Source organism: Nomascus leucogenys, chromosome 9 (assembly GCF_006542625.1).
Source record: "Nomascus leucogenys isolate Asia chromosome 9, Asia_NLE_v1, whole genome shotgun sequence".
In the NCBI taxonomy this organism is placed as follows: domain Eukaryota; kingdom Metazoa; phylum Chordata; class Mammalia; order Primates; family Hylobatidae; genus Nomascus; species Nomascus leucogenys.
Genome location: NC_044389.1, coordinates 6,973,412 through 6,995,814, shown reverse-complemented (window position 1 = coordinate 6,995,814; position 22,403 = coordinate 6,973,412). Strand labels below are relative to the sequence as shown.

At 39.1% G+C, this 22,403-nt stretch overlaps 1 protein-coding gene across 8 annotated transcripts in view; it reads left to right on the top strand.

Annotated features, from left to right (window-relative positions):
- The window catches only part of FRY (FRY microtubule binding protein), a 458,299-nt gene extending 435,896 nt beyond the window's left edge, over positions 1 to 22,403 (top strand). For 6 of the 8 annotated variants that reach the window (XM_030818558.1, XM_030818557.1, XM_030818559.1 and 3 more), the window contains 5 exons: positions 1,856 to 1,939; positions 11,215 to 11,232; positions 12,979 to 13,089; positions 17,667 to 17,869; positions 18,501 to 22,403. In XM_030818558.1, the coding sequence (XP_030674418.1) occupies positions 1,856 to 1,939; positions 11,215 to 11,232; positions 12,979 to 13,089; positions 17,667 to 17,869; positions 18,501 to 18,759 (675 nt within the window). In that variant the 3' untranslated portion in view covers positions 18,760 to 22,403. Of the gene's footprint in view, positions 1 to 1,855; positions 1,964 to 11,214; positions 11,233 to 12,978; positions 13,090 to 17,666; positions 17,870 to 18,500 lie in introns of those variants that run through there. The other 2 variants (XR_004031657.1, XR_004031658.1) reach the window with 2 other exon arrangements.

Below are 22,403 nucleotides of genomic sequence, written 5' to 3'. Positions count from 1 at the left end.
ACCAAATGAACCCAACCACTCTGAGTTCTTGGGCAGGGTTGTGATTAACCTAAGACATGCAGACTTCATCTTTTCCTTTGTTAAGGATTACAATTCTGATTTAATGGTGGTAGAACTGTATACAATACTATTAAAAATGGTATCTACAAAAGATAAATTTTTCAGCATTCACTTTTAGCCCTACCAAGAAATTGAAAAAAAAAATGGGTATGTACTTGATATGTTACTTACCAAAGTTACAACCTTTCTCAGATATTTGAAATTGGTGATTATTTCCTTCCAGTGTTAGCCTCACCCAAAACTAGTTGTGGCAGATCTCCTCTCTGTTCTCTTAGCCACTCTTGGAGGCTGCGTCTGCCAGTCCCCAGGGCTTCTCTTGGCCTCAGCTCTTGCTCTTTACTTTTTTCTTTCTTCATAGATCTAGATCACAAAATGTTAGAGACAGAAGTGATCTAGAAACCATCCATGCAAGCCACCTGTTTTCTGACAGATGCAGAGGTGGAGGCCCAGAGAAGTCAGTGGTTCAATAATAAGAATAATTGTATGTAGTATGTATTAAGCACTTCCTATAGTATGCCAGGTACTATAGAAAAAGCGTGGGTTTTGAAGTCAGATTGACCTGAGTTTAAATCACAGCTCAGTTATTTAACGGTTAGTGACCTTGAATAAGTGACTTGCCATCTCTCATCTCAGATGCATCATCTGTAAGCCCTTGGTAATAATAACTAATTTGCAGGATTGTTGTGAAGATACAACAATTATAATAGTCATGGCAGCTATCATTTCCTGAGTCCTTTTTATGTGTCCAACAATCTGCTAAGAGTTAAATATCTTAAATTATATCATTTAATGCTCACAACTACCCTGAGAGTTGCTATTGTTACCCTCATTAGCTAGCTAGGAACTGGAAGAGTGGGATTGAAACCCAGAGCTGTGGGATTCAAAGGCCCATGCTCTTAACCACATCATGATATTGCCTTGAAAGCAGAAATAATATCTGTAAACTGACCAGCACAATGCCACATAGAAAGAAAATGTTCATTGTAAAGTTACTGGTTTGGGGTGTGTTTATTGCTATTGCTGTTATTGATGTTATCTTGACCTGCCCAAGGGCAAGAGTTCTAACTTTCCACTGTAACAATTATCTTTGTCTTCTGTTTCTGTGGCCTTTTACCTGCCACTCTTTTCAGCTTCTCAGTCATCACCCAGTAAAAGTAATCTTTTTATTCTGGTTGGTGAAGTAATCTGGCCTTTAAAGTCAAGTGTGAACTTCAGTTCCTCAGTGCTCATTGTTTTCTGCTGAAAGCTTCCCTTTCACACCTTTGTTAGTTACTATCCCAGATGCTTAAGACTGGCAGGATCTCTCAGTAGCTGAGCTATTACCGTAATAGCCTTTCTTATAGTGAAGGAGATCTGCCCCATAGCAGATGCAGCCACCGCAGCATGACAGAAGTAGGTGTGTCCAAGTCAGGTCATGTTGACCAGAATCACCCAGCCTGTGAGGAAGTATTGGTCCTGTCTTCTAACCCCAATTGTATGGAAGATTTCTAGCCATATATATTCATTTATACATAAATTAGAAACAGTGTGGTGAAACCATTCCCTAGGGCAACACAGTATAATATTGAAATTGTATTTTTAGATGACCATTACTGAACCCATATAAACAGATACTTTTAATTTCCAACAGTTCATCTTTAACCCCCAAATACGACCCTTTTCAAAAAGTCATTACAGCACAATTTCATTTTACTATTATTAGAACTTTAATGAATTTTTCCTAATGGAATTGATACTAAAAATGTTCTCAGAACATTGCTGAATTTACCTATGTCTGTCCCTCTCTTTCTGACAGTGGCTTGCAAATTGTAAGGCAACATTTGCAGGAGGATCAAGAGATGGAGTAATTACCTGTCAGCCAGGGGACTCCGAAGAAAAGGTAATAAAAGCCTGTTAGAATGGGTCTTTTGTGTGCTCTAACATTGTGTATTAGTTTTGGTCTACCCAAGAAGCCTGGAACTTGAGAAAAGAAGAGGCAGAATGAGTCACCCCAAACAATTACATGAAACCAACAGAGTAAGACAGAATGCCATTCCAGCATGACTGTGTGTTGATGGGATTTGTGGGGAGGTTTCTTCGTTTTGGAAAAGTAGAGGTATAAAATAACCTTTTTTGCTGGATACTGTCTAACTATACTAATAATTTCCTAATAAATTTATTCTTAATTCAGATTATAAGGCCAAATTTCATTAATTCTTCACTGAACCACTTAGTTTCTTTAATTAAGGAAGTTTCTCTCAACCTTTCAGCAGTCACTCTAAAACAGATGTTCTCATTTAGAATTGCTGCACAGCTCAGACCAGTGTGCCGTACTATAAAGGAAATTAAAGGACAGAGTAGGAATGGATGAAAATCATTCATTCTGCAGTTACGTATTGAGTGCCTCCTGTATGGCCCCATGGAGGACACAATCATGAGCAACAGACAAGGCCTCTGCCCTTGTGGAGCTTCTGATCTTGTCAGCAAGACAGACATTAATGAAACAGTCATACAGCTATTAACTGCAACAAGGACCATCAAGGACAGGAAAGAACAGAAAGCTGAGAGATCACAGAGCAAGGCTGCCTGATCCGACGGGGAGGGCGGCTCTGGGAAGGGTTCTCCATGGATCTTGGCAGAGATCTAAAATATGAGATGAAGAGGAGTGGGCCTGTAGTCTGCGTAAAGGCCCGGAGGCAGGGGAACCAGGCCTTTCCAAGAACCAAGGAGAGCCCATGTGGCTGAGAGCACTGAAAGCCCCGTGGAGAAAAGGTTGAGAAGAGTCTGGAGAAGTTGGCAGAAGAAGCCCATGCAGGGCTTTGGTGTTTAACAGCAACAATAAGCAACTGAAAAGGGTTAACAGTGAGGATGATTAGATCAAGGCTTTCCCACTCTGTCTACTGTGGAAACAGCTCAAAGTGGCAAGAGTGGTTCAGGGAACTTAGGAGGCTGCTGCTCCATCTAGGGAGAGAAGGTGTTACCTCGGCATTATGTCATTACTACTGGAAAAGTGTTTTACATGGCACACCCTCTGGAGGATCTGAAAACGTCTTCCTGTGTTAGAAACAGTACTTTATTACATAAAAAGAATCCAGTAAAGTCTGGTTTCTGGTCAGAGGTTTGGAGTGAACATTTTCAACCAAACACCAGTGGTTCCATTCCAATTTGGTATTTGTTATGGAGCAAGTTTGCAGTCCTGAGAGTAACACTGTCCATGCCAGTATTGATTGAGTCCCTTGGTGAGTCCCTTGATAAGTTTTAGTGAAGAGATCAGACATTGAAAAGCAAACTATAAAGCTGAGAAATATCTACAGAGGGCATTGAAGTAGAGGTTGCATTTCCACATTGCTGCCCTTCTTGAAGACGCACGTTTATATCTCACTTTATGGTTTACAGAGCACTTTCACACCCCTTAAGTCATTTGCTCTCTCTGGATGGGAAGCAGGGCGGTAGCATTTGCCCATTCTATAGCTGAAGACACCACAGATTGACTTATCCAAGGCTCCATGGCTGAGAAGTGACAGGCAGAGATGCAGCTTGGACACAAAGTCTGTCAACATAGGCAAATAATAACTAGTTTGCATATATTTTTAAAATAAGTGTTTAATGACTTACATGTCTCCCATAAGCAAACAGAATTGAATATACAGTTCAAAAACCACAATAAACTCCAGCATTTCCCTCAATCCCTATATATGCATCTGTGATGTCCTGTCTCAGATGATTTGTGACTTAGATTTTCACTGAATAACCTGTGCCGTTAGCATATCCCAGAAGTAATATATTTTAAAAAAATAAAGTATTAGCTAGGTTTCAGATTTTATGGCCACCCAGTAGTACTCATGGCTTGTCTTTCCAGCCCAGCCCTCCCTTCACTGTAATCTGCTGTTAAGACAAAATGCAGCCCAGAGAACAGTTACCAAGTTAGGATTTACATTGAACACAAATCGAATCCAGCTCATAGTATAGTTTGTATAGTAGTATGTAAAAAACAACTTCTTATCTGAAAACTTGTCCTCAATCATCAAATTCTATTATGTTCTCTGTAACAGAACCTCAGACAGGAAAGTACATTAATACACTGCAGATTTTTACAAACAAGGGTTGAAACCAAATCTATTATTTATTTGTTTGTTTCTTTATAGCTTCCTGGTTAACCCTAAGGATAACCAGAAATTCCAGTTAACTTATCCTATTTCCCAAACATTCCAACTTTAAAATATGTATTTCTGTTGTGCTTGTGGTTTATTTCTATTAAGTTGTTTTACTTGGTATTAGTTGCTCCCTCCTTTTTTCCTGGTTCTTCTTTACCTTCCTCAAACAAATATTTATCTTATTTTTGCTTATTGTTTTTACTTATTTCCTATTCATGCACCTCTTTCTTTGCTTCTATTTTGTAGTACTTATTCCTCTCCCTCTCTTTTCTTGTGTTTTTACTAAACCCAAGGACTCAAAAAATAGAGTTCACCTATTTATTCATTTGTTTAGACGTGACAACTCTGTTAGCATTACTATAAAGGCTTGAGAGTACAAAAGTAGAAAGAAGAAACTAATGTTTTCAAGTACTGTACACATGTAATCTCATTTGATCCTTTACAACAGTCCTTTGAAATAAGGGTTTTTCCATTTTGTAGCTAAGAAAACTGAAGCTGAGAGGCAAAGTCTAAAGGCCATATTCTTTCCATTTGTCCACACTTTCTCTAGCTTAATTTTGGAGGCAAAACATACACATGGGAAAACACTCAAGAATAATTTCCAGCATATGTCTAAATGTCTAATATGGCTTTAGGAATCTGCATGAATAAGGAGGGAAGATGCATAAAACACCCAAGAGGGATGAGAATGGGATTTACTAGGAAAGGAATGATGGAAGGGCAAATTCTGAGTCTGGTGTTTCCAATGTTTTCGCAAAAACCAACCAAGCTTTGGCCCCATTGTCAGTATTAGCTCAGTGTTTCAGAATATTTCCAAATGGCTCATGGACACACTGGTGGCCAGAGAACTCAAGCAGTGACCAGATGTCCTGAGGAAGATGCTTCCAGGCCTACATGTGTAACAATTCTGGAGTCTGCGGTTGATCTGGAAGGCAAATTATATGCCACCTAACAAAAGAGGTTGGCAATCCTAGTAAGTCAGGCAAGGCGGGGAGATTTGTTTAAGTCGTCTGGATACTTGGTTACAGTTATTCTCTGTTTTAATTGGTTAGTAGATCCTGGAAGTAGTCTGGCCACTGTGCATGCAGCTCAAACCTCACACTTTCTAATTCCAACAGCCTTGAGGCATGGCTAGGCACCATGCAGAGTACACAAATCAGGCAGCCTCGGCTCCCATCAGAGGTAACACTCAACAAGGCCAGAAATGGGCTGTGAGAGAAAACTGAGTCCTTACACATGAAAGGTAGGCCTTGAGGAGAAATGATGGTGTCATTCCACTTAAATATTAAGATTTTATATCTAGAGATGTGGAGATATAATTTTGCTGACTAGAGCTACCATTTGGCCTCCAACCCAAAACAAAACCCAACAAATGTCTGGCCTCAGAGCACTGCTTAGCTTACCTCTAAGTGATTCTCTCCAACACTCCTGTGTAATCAGGTTCTCTGTCTTCTGGAATGATTTGATGTTGCCGGTTACTCTGAGCACACCCTTGCCTGGGGACAGGTAGAATGGGGATAAGAGAACTTATAACTTGCAGAATCTATGTCTGGATATAAATAGCAATATGAATATACCAATAATTATTACTCATATCTGTTCTATTTCAGAGAAGTGTGCACTTCATGAAAGGATTAGTGCTTACCCGACTAAACTTAGCAAAGTAAATTCTTGAATAAAGATATCAGTCTGTCAGAGATGGTGACAGTGTACAGACAGGCATATGAAAGCTTCTCAACCCCCAAGCCCTACCCAGTCTGGTCCGGTCTTTGCCAGTAGGAAATTCCTAATCACTCTTAACAGGTGATTTAAGTGAGGATTGCTATAGAATTGTTTGTAGAAGATAATATATCTCTTTGTTGGGTGCTGAATATTTATTTTTCCAATTTTTCTTCTATTCTTAACATAAAGTTGTAGACTTAAGAATAATGAAGAAAGTTTATGCACTGGTGGCTTGTGAACTATAACCAATTCACAGACATAGTGTGTTAAGCTTGCACAATATTAACTGACCCTGCATTTAAAAATTTAAAACTTTCACACATACGGCTGGGCGCGGTGGCTCACGCCTGTAATCCCAGCACTTTGGGAGCGTGAGGCGGGCGGATCACGAGGTCAGGAGTTTGAGACCTTCCTGGACAACATGGTGAAATACGATCGCTACTAAAAATACAAAAATGAGCCGGGCGCAGTGGTGGGTGCTTGTAATCCCAGCTACTCGGAAGGCTGAGGCAGGAGAATCTCTTGAACCTGGGAGGCGGAGGTTGCAGTGAGCTGAGATCGCACCATTGCACTCCAGCCTGGGTGACAGAGCAAGACTCCATCTCAAAACAAAAACAACAACAACAACAACAACAAAATCTTTCACACATGCACACACACTCAAAACAGAATTCCTGGTGTCTCTAAATAAGAAGATCTAGCAACACTGGGCCTGCCTTCCTCAATGACAATAATGAGCTAGCACAAAGCATAGACTGCCCCATGTGGACTCTCCACCATCCCTGCTGCCCAGTGAGTTCCTAACACTGAAGGCAAGAGCCAGGCACCAGTCATCATGATGCTTGGCCTATTGCTTTTCTTATAACGGAAAAATATTTCTCTGTACCTAAGTCCTCAAAATGAAGAATAAAGCTAGATAGAAAGGGCTTGAGTTTCCAAAAAGAAAATAAGAAAGAGTATTATTCTTTGCATATGCAAGAAGCATCTCTGCATATGCAAGCACCTGTCTGCTGAACTCACTTTCTGAGGGATATGTTGGAGAAACATTCTCAGCGCATGTTCAAAACAAACCATGTTTCTAAGAAATTTATTTCCAATATTTGGGAAGTGTATTTCGGGGAAGGCTCTTTTTTAAAGACAGCCATTATTAGTCAATGATTTGGGCTTCTTGGTGATAGTAATACCAGTTCTCTGTGCAGCATACACTAAATAGGACGTAAATCAAGGCATGTGATTTGCTTGTGTCATAAGATCACTTTCACTCATTTGCAGACACTACTTTAGTAGTGTTTTCTCAGCCTGCACACATCAAAAGGAGAAATAAATCACTTCATGACTTAAAATCAGCATTTCCAACTAACGATTTTGGTTTCCACCAACCTCTCCATCTCTTGTGGAATTCATTCTGGAGTGGCCACTAGTCGAAGGTTTAAGTGAACATAAATGCAGGTCAGGGAACAAAGTCTGCAGACCTCTCGACTCTCAGTTCTGCAGGCAGTGGCTTTAGTCTCCTTATAGCTAATTAACATAATTCATCATCCAGTTTTGCAGAGGTGGCCCCAGAAAAGCTGGAGATGTTTCCATATCATGTATTGTTGATTTTAGTTAATGCATTCATAATTCAACAGATATTTCTGAGCACTACTTGAACATTTGACTCTTTGAACTCAAGGACAATAATTTACATTTAGCTCTACTACATTTCGTCTTCTTATATTCAAATCATCATTCTGTTAGGGTCTTTTTGGACACTAACCTTCTCAGTTATGTATTTTCTATCTACATAATCTATGAATGAGAAGCCTACAACCTCTGTTCTTATACAAATTGAACAAGTTAAATGTTGAACAAGACAAGACTTTTCTCCAATTAAGTTATAATCTATTAAACATCATCCTTCAGATATAGTCAGTCTTTCCTCTATAAGCCATATTCTTTCTCATAATGGCTAAAGAAATGTCTGTTGAAGATAGCTTACAGATTTCTTGAAAAAAGTGAATACCTCAGGATGTGTCATCTGTATCATAGGTGTATTTATCTTTCAAAGCTTTGAGGGATATTTATGACCAAGATCCAAAAAACCACTTAAGAAAGATAATGCTATAGCCATCAATGTGCCTGGATCAAGCATTATTAGCAACAAGTAGGTACATACTATTCCCACCTTTTAGTAGATTTCATCATTAGGCTAGCTTATTTAAATTTTATCTCATTAATTTAAACCCAGGACTTTCAGAGATCAAATGTGATGAAAATAATAGCTACTATAGTACACTGTGGTTCATCTTCTATCATATCAAAAGTTTCTTAGATCTTTACTGACTGGTTATGTCATAAGCATAGAATCCACCTGAGAACAGAAGACAGAACCCAGATATGGCTGTGCTACTGTCAATCAGCAGGAGTTCAATTATTCTGGGCTTTTAAAAGCTATGCATTCCTCGATTGTTTATGATAAATTCTTAACATCTTGGCTTCTTGATCTTTTTTTTCCTCATTTTGAGAAAACATACCTCTAAATCCAATTTTATAAATCAGGCCATATCAGGAGAGCAGGAAGGGGGCTTGAAGAAAATCCTTGTGACTAAATAAATGTTCAAAAGAACCTAAAGCCACCAAAACACAGATAAGTTTATAAAGACTTCTCAAGGGATTATTTTTAGAATGTGGATACAGAAAAACATTAGAACGGGACGGTGGGACAAGGGGAATTTTAATACTTTCCATAAAATGGCCCGCCAGAAAGGCTTTTTTCACTCTTTTTGGAACTCTAAATGCAAATTAGGTCCCAGCCTGTGGCCTACACAAAGATTCTGAGATAATAAATATCAAGGAAGCCTGAACTAGCCTACCTAAAAAGGAACGTTTAGGAAGAATCCTGAGAACTGGCATTCATCACAGTTGGCCATCTCCCAAGACAAACACTGTTTTGTGCCCTGAGAGCTGAGTGGGAGGAATTCATTGACAATGAAATTCCTTAGCACCAAGCTGGAGTCGAAAAGTTTCCTCTGCCTTTATGAAACAGAAAAGATTTTACCTGAACTGATTTGATGACCTACGTGGAATATAACCTTGTTTTTGAAAGCAATAAAAAGCCATTTTCTTCACACAAGACCTTGTAATTTACTCAGCACTTGCTTCATTTCACACTTCTGAAAAGTAAATCCCATAGTAGCAAATGTTTACTTCCTAAACTGCATACTAAACGTTTCAGTCATATTTGATGTTGTCCAAAAAGTCTTCGCACTGGAAATTCTGCGTCTAGATAGACTTAAGACTCTCCCTGTGTGACTATCTTATATGACATTGTATTTCAGAACAGAAAGTTTGGCTTTAGAAACCTTTAGATGTAAAGTTTTCCTGAGAATAGTAAATACCCGAAGCTGTGTAGTCTCCACATCAGAGGCTTACAGGTGTTTGTCTTCCAGACTTTGAAAGAAATTTATGGCCAGGGTCCAAAAAACTACTTAGTAAACATAATATAATATGCATCAATGTGCCAACCCCACATGATAAGCAAGTGATAAGTAAGGGAAGAACAGACCCTTGGAGGATAGGGTAGGGCTTTTTGGCAGTCCTTTAATTACATTTGTAGATAGTAATGAATAAGTTGATAGTTTCATTTGTTCTTATTTACTGTACCTTATTTTCAAGCACAATACATTAAACCGATGATAACTCAGATACTTTTTGAAAGAGCTTTAAAATAAGGGGGTTTTATTGGATTAGAAACTGTTAGGTCCTTAAATATTTTGAAAATTCAGAACCAGATATGTTGATGCATAATTAGGAATGGTCAATTTGATTTAAAAAAAAAATACATTCTGTCAAGTTTTACTTATCTCTTTCTACATACCCAAACTTTCCATAAACCAATTCTATGATATGGTAACATCAAAAAATGGTAGCTGCTGGCCGGGCGCGGTGGCTCAGGCCTGTAATCCCAGCACTTTGGGAGTCCGAGGCAGGCGGATCACAAGGTCAGGAGATCAAGACCATCCTGGCTAACAAGGTGAAACCCTGTCTCTACTAAAAATACAAAAACATTATCTGGGCATGGTGGCGGGTGCCTGTAGTCCCAGCTACATTGGGAGGCTGAGGCAAGACAATGGTGTGAACCCGGGAGGTGGAGCTTGCAGTGAGCCAAGATCGCGCCACTGCACTCTAGCCTGGGGAGACAGAGCAAGACTCCATCTCAAAAAAAAAAAAAAAAAAAAATAGTAGCTGCTGTTGAACATGGCCCAGTTACAAATTTACATTATTTTAGACTAACTATTAGTTGTAGATTACTTTTAGAAATTGTCTATTGAGTCCAGGCATGGTGGCTCATGCCTGTAATCCCAGAACTTTGGGAGGCCAAGGCGGGCAGATCACGAGGTCAGGAGTTCGAGACCAGCCTGACCAACATGGTGAAACCCCATCTCTACTAAATAAAAAAAAAAAATCAAAAATTAGCCGGGCATGGTGGCACGCACTTGTAATCCCAGCTACTCAGGAGGCTGAGGCCGGAGAATCACTTGAACCCAGGAGGTGGAGGTTGCAATGAGCCAAAATCGTGCCACTGTACTCCAGCCTGGGCGAAGGAGAGAGACTCCGTCTAAAAAAAAAAACAAAAAGAAATTATCTATTGGAGAAAAAATTGTTATAAAAAGTAAAATGCAAGAAAATTACCTGTCATATCTCACACTTGTTTGAGGGTATACAATGTTCAGTCCTTTGAAAGTAAAAATTAGAGCAGTCCTATAAAATATTCTCTATGTGCAAGGCAGTCCAACTAAAGAAAATACCATGTAGATTGTTCATTATATTCAATATTAATTGGAAGGTCATAGTTTAGTAGATATGAAACTGAACATATTAAAGACTCTGCCTTAATACAAAGCAATAGTCTAATTTGTTTGGGGTATAATTCTTCAAATAACTAAGCTGGCTTCCTCTCAGTTTTACTGTGTTCACATATTATGCACACTTATATGCTAAAATCTTCAAGCAATAAAAGTTTTGATTTTTGGTCTCTAAAACTGACTGACAAAATCTAAACTGATTAATCAGAGAACCTAAAAACGTAAACATTATGTTTTTTCAGTGATACGTTTCCCATTAGAGCTTGTTTTTAACTAGAACGCTATGCATGTTGAATGGGTACGACATTTGCAACATTTATCAAGTTTGGGTGAGCAATGCTAATACTGCTGGCGGTTCTGCTCTTGGAAAAGGGCCGTGCTTTCTGTTGCATGCAGACACTGACCCTGTACTTTCTTTCCTTTCCTTTGTTTCCTGTGCCATGCTTGCTGTGTAGCAAATGGAATCTCTTGCAGTAAGTTAACTTTCTTTCATACTCTTTGTCCATTTAGGCATGGACCCATAACAAACCCTATTTTTACTGTTACTGTTACATCTCTTAGCATGTTTTCCCTTTCTCATTTTAATTTATTTTATTTAGTAGATTAAGACATGGCAGTTTATTAGTAGCATTCTGGGCTGCTTTTGCCCCAAAGTAGAAACCTACATTGCTATGAATTATCATACTATCAGTGGAATATTTTGTGTAATAATTATCATGATTTGGCACTTAGGAAAGGCAGAGTTTTCATAGCTAGGTTTCACCCAAATTGTGAAGGTAATATTGTTTTTAAACAAAACTTTTTTGTTTATTTGCAAGTCTCTGGCAGTTATCTTTTATACCAGAGTTTTAAAGGTTTCCCTAAAGAGAAGTTTAAAAACCACAAAATACAATGTTTTACTAAAACAACCAAACATCCAGTTTGAGTTAATTAGTCAGTGTAGCTGCTTCTTTAATCTTAGGCTGGTTACCAGTATTGAGAGATCAAAGAATCTAGGCAGAATTGGTTTTCCCCTAAAGAGCAGGGAAGGGCTGGGAAGAGAAAGGAAACCATTCAGCATAGTCTTAGCGTGAATTTTAGTAACTTTTAAGATTTAGGATCAAAAGTCTGTTAATAATACCAATAGAATATTCTTCCTAAAACCTAAATTCTTGTGATTTCTCTCCTTAAACAGATTGGAGGAAACAGTTTTAAGTCACCTTAGAAGCTCTCGATTCTGAGCTGCATTCTTTGTAGTCCTTGGTAAAAGAAAGGCCCTATTTATCCTACCCCATTTGAAAACCGAACAGTGAAGCATGTAGTTTAAACCACATATTTAACCCACTTTCACTGGTGACTGCTGGCCATGAAATTCTATTGAGCAAAGGCTGTTCCTTTCCTTTCACAGAATCCCATCCACTCACTACCTGGGAGCAAACTCATTCTGGGAATAAAATAGGCAAAGTGTAGAGGGTACAGCTCAAAGACTAGTCTTGTCACTGGCATTGGAATTGTTATTTTTCCCTCATACTATACATAAGCAGTGTAATGAACACATTATAGGGTACAGAGGCACAAATGTGCCCCTGAAACATTTTAAATTCCAGTGGTATTTATGTGGCTCAAGGGCCATTGTGTGTGATTACTTTTTGATGTCCTTTCCACAGAAATTTTCAAATGTGTTAATAATTTCTTTTTTTCTAAGCATTTTTCGGTCCCTTTTTATCTCTCTTTAATTCAACAAGTACTTACTGAGCACAGAGTAGACAGATCATCAGTAAGCCTGACTGTTATGTTTACACAGGCCCAGGCGTCTACAGAATTTGTAAGTTTAACACCTAAAACTACTTAATGTTTTGCCTTTCAAATATACCTTTAATAAAAGGAAATTTTTCTTTTTAAAAGTAATTTATAGCTTATAAAAATGAAGACAGCCACTCAGCTATAATTGGTAGGTATTTAATTGGCAAATATAATGGAAATTTGGTTGTTCACTCAGTCCCTTTATAGGTGCTACTCTCTAATTAGTCATCCATTACACAAACTATAATGGAAATTATACCATGGATTTCTCACTGATATTTAATAACTGTATTTTGTTTCTCTGTTTTATTTGGAATAACAGCTGGTTATGTTTTCTTAATTTAAAAAAAAAAGTTTGTCTCCATTGAGATTTCACTAGTTATATGTGAATGATCCTTAATAATAACTATTTCTTCCCATGCAATTTCTCTCTTTAGCAATTGGAACTATGTCAGAGATTATATAAGCTACACTTCCAGCTGCTATTGCTTTTTCAGTCCTACTGTAAGCTCATCGGCCAGGTGCACGAAGTTAGCTCCATGCCAGAGGTGAGTCCACACGCTTCCCAACCCCACGTCCCACCACGAAAATCATTTCTTTTGTTCTTCCTCACTCCACCCCATTTATAACTGCCCAAGTGATTTTATTCCCGCATAATTATTTTGCTCAAGCACAAGTCTGAAATAAACATGTCTTGTATGTATTTCTATTCTCATTTTTAAAAGCAAGGTTAGGAGTAGGTATGGAAAGTGAGGTGCCTCAAAATTTAAGAACGCGTGTAGGAGGGAACCTTCCTGTGGGTTACACCTAGGTGCCTTGCTTGCATCTCCCTGATCTTGGCCCTGGGGCTGGGCATCCTTATTTGAAAGTTTTCTGTGTGTGTGGGTTTTCTTCTTTACATTAGTTTTTCATACTTGCCCTTGCCTTGAGGTAAGAAGGAAATGTCTGTATGATGTGTTTGGTTCTCTTCAGTTTCCCTGCCCTGCTTAGCACCAGGATATTTTAATATCTTAAAATATTTAAAATAAATAACTTAAACATATTACTGCTGAGTGAGCCAAAATTTTTCTACAAATGAAGAAATACTACTGTAATGTAGTCAGTGGAATACTGGTGGTGTATACTGGATACTATAGAAGCAAAGAGGACTAATGCCTCATTTGCTTAGGGGTAAGAAAGGTTGAAACCGAAGAGCTTGCTGGAGGAAACCACACCTGAGTGGACTCTCAGAGGGTGAGGTGGAGTGAGGGAGGAGCATTCCAATAAGAACAAACAGCATGGCCATAAGCCTGATGGGAAGAAAAAGGAACTACAAGCTACTTAGTATTGCTAGAATAGAAGGTGCACCAAAAAAGAGCTATGAGATAAGGCAGAAAAGAGAGGGGTAAAGGCGAGATCATAAGATATGCTGCACCTAGGAGTATTTCAGGTAGATCTCTGTGGCAGCCATACGGAGGGTGGGTCTGATGACAACTAGACCAGAGACGTGGAGACCAGTGATGAGGCTGCTGAAATAGTTCAAGCGGAAGGAGAGAGTTTGAACTGGGACAGAAGTGCTAGGTATGGAGAGGAGGAAGGAAATGGGAGACACAGGACAAATGATCAATGAAACTGATGGGGGGATGAAGGAGAAAGAAGAGTTGAGGAGAGGATGACACTCAGGTTCCATCTTATATAAACCAGGTGACCAGTAGCACCAAAGCTGAGACAGGGATATAAAAAGAAGGAGTGAGGCAATGCTGTGTCCAGACAGTCAAGCCTTCTGCCGGCTAGTCAGTGGCTGCATACTGGACCAAGACCTGGCTTAAACGGCGACTGACCTCTTGCAGGTGGTTAGATGTGAAGTGAGGGGAGAGATCTGAATGAAAGGCACAGATGTGATTGTGAACAAACAGAAGTCGATTAAACCATGTCTGTGACAGCAGAGAAGTGAGGATGAAGCCTGGGAAACCTCACCGTCTAAGAGCAGAGGAGGAAGAGCCACAAGAGACAAACTACAACCATTTTACCATTTTTTATCACTCAGTTTGAAAAAAGAAAAAAACTGTACAACTTTATACTTTCAAATGCTTATTTCAAGAGAGTAGGCCTTCACAACCAGTTTTCCTCTATTCAATTATAAGTTGTCAGATAATAGGAATCAACTCTTTTCTTTTTGATTTGCCACATGGTCAAGATAAACTTCACTTTTTTTTTTTTTTTTTTTTTTTTTTTTGAGTTGGAGCTTCACTCTTGTTGCCCAGGCTGGAGTGCAATGGCACAATCTCAGCTTACCACAACCTCTGCCTCCCAGATTCAAGCAATTCTCCTTCCTCAGTCTCCTGAGTAGCTAGGATTACAGGCATGTACCACCACGTCTGGCTAATTTTGTATTTTTAGTAGAGATGAGGTTTCACCATGTTGGTCAGGCTGGTCTCAAACTCCTGAGCTCAGGTGATCCACCTGCCTCAGTCCCCCCAAAGTGAACTGTGAGCCACCGCGCCCCGCCAGGATTCACCATTCTTGATGCCATTAAGGACATTCATGATTAATGAAAGGAAGTCAAAATATCAACATTAGCAGGAGTTTAGAAGAAGGTGATTCCAATGGACGACTTTGAGAGGCTCAAGACTTAAGGAGGGGAAGTAACTGCAGATGTGGTAAAAATAGCAAGAGAACTAGAATTAGAAGTAGAACCTGAAGATGTGACTGAATTGCTGCAGTCTTATGATAAAACCTGAATGGATGAGGAGTTGCTTCTTATGGATGAACAAATAAAGTTTTTTTGTTGTTGTTGTTTGTTTGTTTTTGAGATGTAGTCGCACTCTGTCGCCCAGGCTGGAGTGCAATGGCACGATCTTGGCTCACTGCAACTGCCACCTCCCAGGTTCAAGCGATTCTCCTGCCTCAGCCTCCCAAGTAGCTGGGATTACAGGCCTGCACCACCATGCCCAACTAATTTTTGTATTTTTAGTGGAGACGGGGTTTCACCATGTTAGTCAGGCTGGTCTTGAACTCCTGACCTCAAGTGATCCACCCCCCGTTGGCCTCCCAAAGTGCTGGGATTACAGGCACGAACCACCACACCTGGTCCAAAGAAAGTTTCTTTAGGTGAAATTTACTCCTGGTGAAGATGCTGAGAACATTGTCAAAATGACAATAAAAGTTTTACAGTATTACATAAACTTAGTTTATAGAGCAGTGGCAGAGTTTAAGGTGATTGCAGTTTTGAAAGAAGTTCCAAGGTGTATAAAATGCTGTCACATGCTACAGAGAAATATTTCATGAAAGGAAGAGTCAATCAATAAAGCAAACTTTGGCCGGGTGTGGTGGCTCACTCCTGTAATCCCAGCACTTTGGGAGGCCAAGGCGGGCAGATCACGAGGTCAAGAGATCGAGACCATCTTGGCCAACATGGTGAAACCCCACCTCGACTAAAATACAAAAAATTAGCCAGGCATGGTGGCCCATGCCTGTAGTCCCAGCTGCTTGAGAGGCTGAGATAAGGGAATCACTAGAACCCGGGAGGCGGAGGTTGCAGTGAGCTGAGATCACGTCACTGCACTCCAGCCTGGTGACGGAGCAAGACTCCGTCGCAATAAATAAATAAATAAAGCAAACTTCATTATTGTCTTATTTTAAGAAATTGCCCCAATCACCCCAACCTTCAGCCACCACCACCCTGATCAGTCAGCAGCCATTAAGGCAAGATCCTCTACCAGCAAAAAGATAATTACTCACTGAAGGCACAGATGATTGTCAGCATTTTTTAGCACTAAAGTGTTTGTTAATTTTATGTACATCTTTAGACTTCGTGTACTTAGACTACAGTATTGTGTAAACATAATTTTTATAGGCACGGGGGGGAATCAACAAATTGACATGACTCGCTTTATTGCAGATGTCTAGAACTGAATGTTTCCAAGGTATACCTGGCGTGTGTATTTATATGTGTACATACACACAGTGTTTAAATACTATATAAGTTTTAAATAAAGTATATATACACACATAATGTTTAAAACTTATCTAGGTTTAAAATAAGGAGAAATTTGCTTTCAAATTTAAAACTACATACAAAATTAAGATACTCTAATACCTTGTTTTAAAAGATTATTTCAGTAAATTTTAAACCTACTTCTATAGTAGGTAGTTGTATTTAACAGGCATGTGTGCCAAGAAAAAATAATCCTTCAAGGCTTCAGTTTTTTATTGTTTGTACCATGAGTGAGTTGGGAATGAAGAGGAAAAGCAAAGATGTTGAATAAATAACTTTCCAAAGTAAACAGGCATCATCAACTTGCATTACAAAGAGAAAAAAACCTTTAATTTTATGCCAATTTTTTTAATGCTCTTGAGATCAAATTGCAAAACAACTGTCTTCCATAGTATATTTTGAGACACTTAGAAGTGACACAGGTTTTCTTATGCTTTACTTTTTAACACTCTGGATCCTTTGGTTCCAATAACTTCGAGGGAAAATATCTTTTACTGCTGTAGCATTAATACAAACATTAGTTTAAGATTATTCTATCTCCTCAAAATTGTGTCTTCAGCTTTTTCCCATGGCGTGGAACCAAGAGTGAGGAAAACTTATTATTAGGACAGAGTCCCTGGTCACGATTACGTTAATTGAGCACTTAGGTGCTGGACTGTACTAAGCATTCTGTATATATTATTTCCACTTAATCTTTAAAATAACCCTTTAGGATGGCTATTATCTTCAGTCTCACAGATGAGAAAACTGAGGCACATAAGAGTCAATTAACTTGTCCATGTCCCTGCAGTACACTGCAGAGCTGGCGTCTGAACCCAGATCTACTCACTCCTGAGCCTGATCTCTTGTACTCTTTCCTTCTGTATTTATTCCCTATTTAAGTAGAACTTAAATAGAACACATTTTAAATGAAATCTTAACCTTTTCTATAAGGAAAGCATCTCAGCAGTTGATACATACTCAATGCATCCAACTCCACAATCCCCTACACATACCATGGAGTACAATGTCATCTGTCCTATTTGAATTTACCAAGGTATTAAGCTTATGCTTAACCACACCCATAAGATCCATTTTTTTTTTTTCCTTTTGGGATGTAAAATTCCCCCAGCACCTAAATATAGTTTAAAAAACATTTTTTTTAAATAGCTGCTGAATATGTCCAGGGAACTGAGTGACCTAAAGAAACACCTGAAGGAAGCCAGTGCAGTCATTGCAGCTGACCCTCTCTATTCAGACGGCGCGTGGGCCGAGCCGACCTTCACGTCCACTGAAGCGGCCATCCAGTCCATGCTGGAGTGCCTGAAGAACAACGAACTCGGCAAAGCTTTGCGGCAGATCAGGGAGTGCAGGTGACTCTGCTATTTCTTTTAGAGGTGGTTGCAGGAAATGCACACCTGGTTGTTACTCTGTCATGGTTGGAGTCTAGCCCACTACGGAAGGCTAGATATTTTACAGATCTCGTCTCAGATCTTTACTGCTGCCAAACCAGAAACACTCAGCTTTCAGAACACTACATGTTGAAAGTGTTGGTGTTGGTTCTGGCCATTTGTCCTCCCTAAAATGACAAAATACTGAAGCACTTCAAAATATACCTTCATATGATTTTTAACTAACATTTGAATATATCCTTTTTGGTTTTGCCCCTACATTCTGATACTGTATTCACATTCATTGAAACCAGAACGCTATAGCAAATAAGGTAAATGTTTTAGGGGTATCAGATTCCATTCTGATATTTTTATACTTTTGATATTTTATCAAAATAATATTCTAAAATTGATTATGGCGATGTTTGCACAACTCTGAATATACTAAAACCCACTGAATTGTTTACCTTAGATGAGTGAATTACCTGATACGGGAATTCCATCTCAATAAAGCCTTTTTAAAAAGTAATATTCTTATATTAATGAAGACTCATAAGCTCCCAACTTTGTGACTAATAGTGCCTGTAATCTGTGCTGTTCTTTTTGACTGCAGAAGTCTGTGGCCCAATGACATCTTTGGAAGCAGTTCTGATGATGAGGTCCAGACACTACTGAATATTTATTTCCGTCACCAAACTCTGGGACAGACGGGTACTTATGCCCTGGTGGGGTCTAACCAGAGCCTGACCGAGATCTGCACCAAGCTGATGGAGCTGAACATGGAGATCCGGGACATGATCCGCAGGGCCCAGAGTTACCGAGTCCTCACTACCTTCCTTCCAGACTCCAGTGTTTCTGGCACTAGTCTCTGACAGGAGCCTCCTGTCCCCACTGGGTTCCAAACTGGCAGTGCTGCCATGCTGGGGCAACGTCATTCAGTGTCTTCTCGGCCTTCAAAAGGCTTGGACAGACTGTTCTCCCTCTTGTTACCTGTAGGGCTTCTTCTAAAGAGGATGGCAGAACTTCCAACGTGTAGCAATACTATAAGAACCAAGGTAGCTTAGAACGTCCTGGACAGACTCCACTCGTCATGCTGTGTGGCACAAATGTGTTACATTTGACCGAGCATATGCAACTCACTACTGAAGAAGTGACTTCCGTTGCATACCAAAGCCAACTACACTGAACAGTACCTTCCTTTCTAGAAACAATTTTAGATTGGCAAAAGTGCAATGTTTTCTTCACTCAAAAAATTTTATATTCTCAAACATGTACATTCTTTCCCTGTCTTGTTCCATTTTCTTTTTCCTTTCTTTCGTGGGCTGAGAAAGGGGCAGGCAAAATGAAGCTGGCCACTGAAAACTGTAAGATGGTCAAAAGCTGACAGCCTGTGTGTGTGAAAAGGGAATTGTAAATGGACTGCAATGTAATGTACACTGTAATTTGAATACAATTACTGTATCTAAAAGGAGCTGCTATGAAGTACCTTTCTTAAGTTGCTAGGCTACTGTTTCTGAAAGCCCTGGATCTCTTTGCACCAAAAATGGTCCAGATAGACTCTTTTTAAGGATCTTGGCTGCTTTTTACTAGAAGGTTGCTTTTATGAGCATATTTATACTGCTGAAGGATGAGTGTTAATTTTAATTAACTTTGCCATTTTCTAGAGAAAACTTTCACAATATAAATTCCAAGTCTTTTCACCTGTCAGGCATGCATATTTTAGTATCTGTTTGGATAGTCAGAAGTAGAATCATAAAGGTAAAATATGAGTTGTTACTTTGTCTCTTCAATGTCATATTTTATGTTTAATATATATGTAAAGGGCCATTCTTAAGTTCTCTCCTTAAACTTAATGCTGTCAAGTGTTAGATGTGTGCATGCGAACTTGTTGCACAGCAGAAACATATTCAGAGTTTATCTATGTAACTTATTCACTCTGTAAATACATTTAAAGTTTTTGTGATGTAAGCTTAATTGATATTCTGTTCAGAACTTTCTTTAGACTAAAAAAAAAAAAAAGACAAAATACATGTTGACCATGGACTTTATTTCTGGTTAATGAAAATGTTTGTCCTGGGCACACATGAAGTTTTGCATGTGGGTTGCCAAAGTAATAACCCCAAGGGGCACCCCTCACATGTATGCTCTGAATGGCACTCATGGGGGTTATGCTATGCATGGCCCTGTGAAGCTGGAGGTAAGTATTATCTCTTTGGAAGTTGGCATCAAAACTGTGAGCTTCAACCAATTCTCTGTAATCAACCAAAGAGAAAAATCAGAAAAAAGTGAGAGCTCTAATTCTCCATAACCTATAATTAGGTTGTCATCCTTCAAATTTGGAAATTCATTCTATAGTGAGCAGGAAAAAGTAGTAGAGTTGTAATTCTGTCACCAACACCTATCCCCTATCTACCCCACTAGGAAAACAGGGACACAGGGAGAAACATGTAACAATCTCATTTATGCTGTCTTCCTACTCATATTTTACATGGACCAACAAATATAACTTGCTTTACTAGCATATGGCTACTGAATCATTGGCAGTAATATTCTAGGAGTATTCTACAGAAGAGAGCCTAACCTAGGATTTTTTTTAATGTTGCCACAGATGCAACTACTAGATTTCAATAATTTTCTGGACTGCTGAAAACATATTTTTCTGATGATTTATTTTTTCAACTTGCCTGAAAGATGATTTGCTATGATTCGTAGAAACAACTGAATCATGATCTCTCTGAAAAATATCATAAAATAAGGTTTCTGTGGGTAACCGCAGTAGACAACTTCCAGAGAGTTGTGTTGGGAGCCACAGTAGAAAGAACAGATTTGTCATGAACTGAGTTTTCTACCATGCCTTCTACCCAGCAGAGAACCACCGTGATGGTTTACTCTTAAAAAGGGAAGAAAAAAAAGAGAATTTCAACAGTACATTGCAATCCAAGATATTAACATAGGAAGCAGTGGTTTGTGTTTTTCTCAATTTTATTTTTAAAAGGAGATATATTAATGTGAAAGATTTCTTCTACTTTCCTCTATCTCTTCATCTCCTCTACTTTAAGTGGAGATGGGAAAAATTGTGTAGGATGCAGCCCCACGCCAGCAGAGCCCAGCAATAACTTTAGATCTACCAGTCAAATCTTGTCGGCTATTGCTCTGTGCCTCTGTTACAGAAGCATTAATGTTAATTGCCTTCCCCAGGGATACAAAGAAGTAGAAGTACCAAAGGAAAGGGTAGATATTTAACAGATGCCTCAGTGATAAGAAAGATGCCTCCTCGTGTCTCACTGTTTTCTAGCACTGAAACATGATACACTTTGTATCCACCTGCAGAATAAAGCAATCCAGACAGGTGCTCTGTAACTTAGACATCACTTGATTAAAATTATAGTCTCCAAATATAGTGTTTTAGAAAAGACACTGCACATTTTTAGAGGCACGTGAATGTCATTCCCACCTCTAACCCATCTAATGTTGGTGAGATGTTAAGAAAATGTGCCGATGTTGCTGTGAAATAAAGATGCCTGTAATCGTAGGCATCACACACATGCATGAACATCCAGAGTTAGGTCTCAAGGCTCTTCTGGTTCTAAGTCCTAACAAACAATGATCTTTTCAGTGAACTGTAGAATTCTGGAAAGAATAAGGGTACCTCCAGGCTGCTTACATCAATAGCTTACACGTGCTTCCTGATGCCTGCCTTAACAACAAAAAATTAGTGTCCATGGGTGAGTATTAGGGTGTGTTCATTGTATCTCAATGAAACTAGTTTTTAAAGTTTTCAGTGCATTTGTTTTAGATCAATTAATATTTGAATACCTATCATGACCCAGGATATTTCTTTGTTCAGCAAATATTTATTGCATGCCCACTCTGGGCTAGGCACTGTTTTAGAGAACACCGCAGCTATCAAAGCAGATGTGGTCCCTGTTCCCATGAGGCTCCTACATTTGAGTGGAGGAAGATGTACTTGTCTACGTTGGGTTATGATTAGTGCCATGAACAACAAAACGGATACAGTGAGTAATGCGGACGGGGCTATCTTAGCTATCACTCTAATAAGGTGATATCTGAGGAGAGATCTGAATGAAGTGAGGATACAATGGATAACCAAGGAAAAGAGCATTCCAGCAAAGGAAAAAACACATGCAGAGACCTGGAAGGAGAAGGAGGGTCACTTTGTAAAAGGGACAGCAAGGAAGCCAATGACCGGGTGAAATGAGTCAAGAGAGCGTTCAGAGAGGACAGCCAAAAGCTCTGTGGGCCACAGCAGCACTTTGTCCCTTGCCGAGCAAGATGGGAAGCCACCGAATGTTTGCGGGCAGGGTAGTGACATGCTGTGACTTATGTTTAAAAGGATTACTCCGTTTGGGATGATGAAGAAAAGCTCTATAACAAAAGTTCCGTTGTGGTTATACAGCATTGTGAATGTACTTAATGCCAATGAATTGTGTACTTTAAAATGGTAAATTTTATGTTATATATGTTTTACCACAATAAAAATAATTTTTTTAAAGGA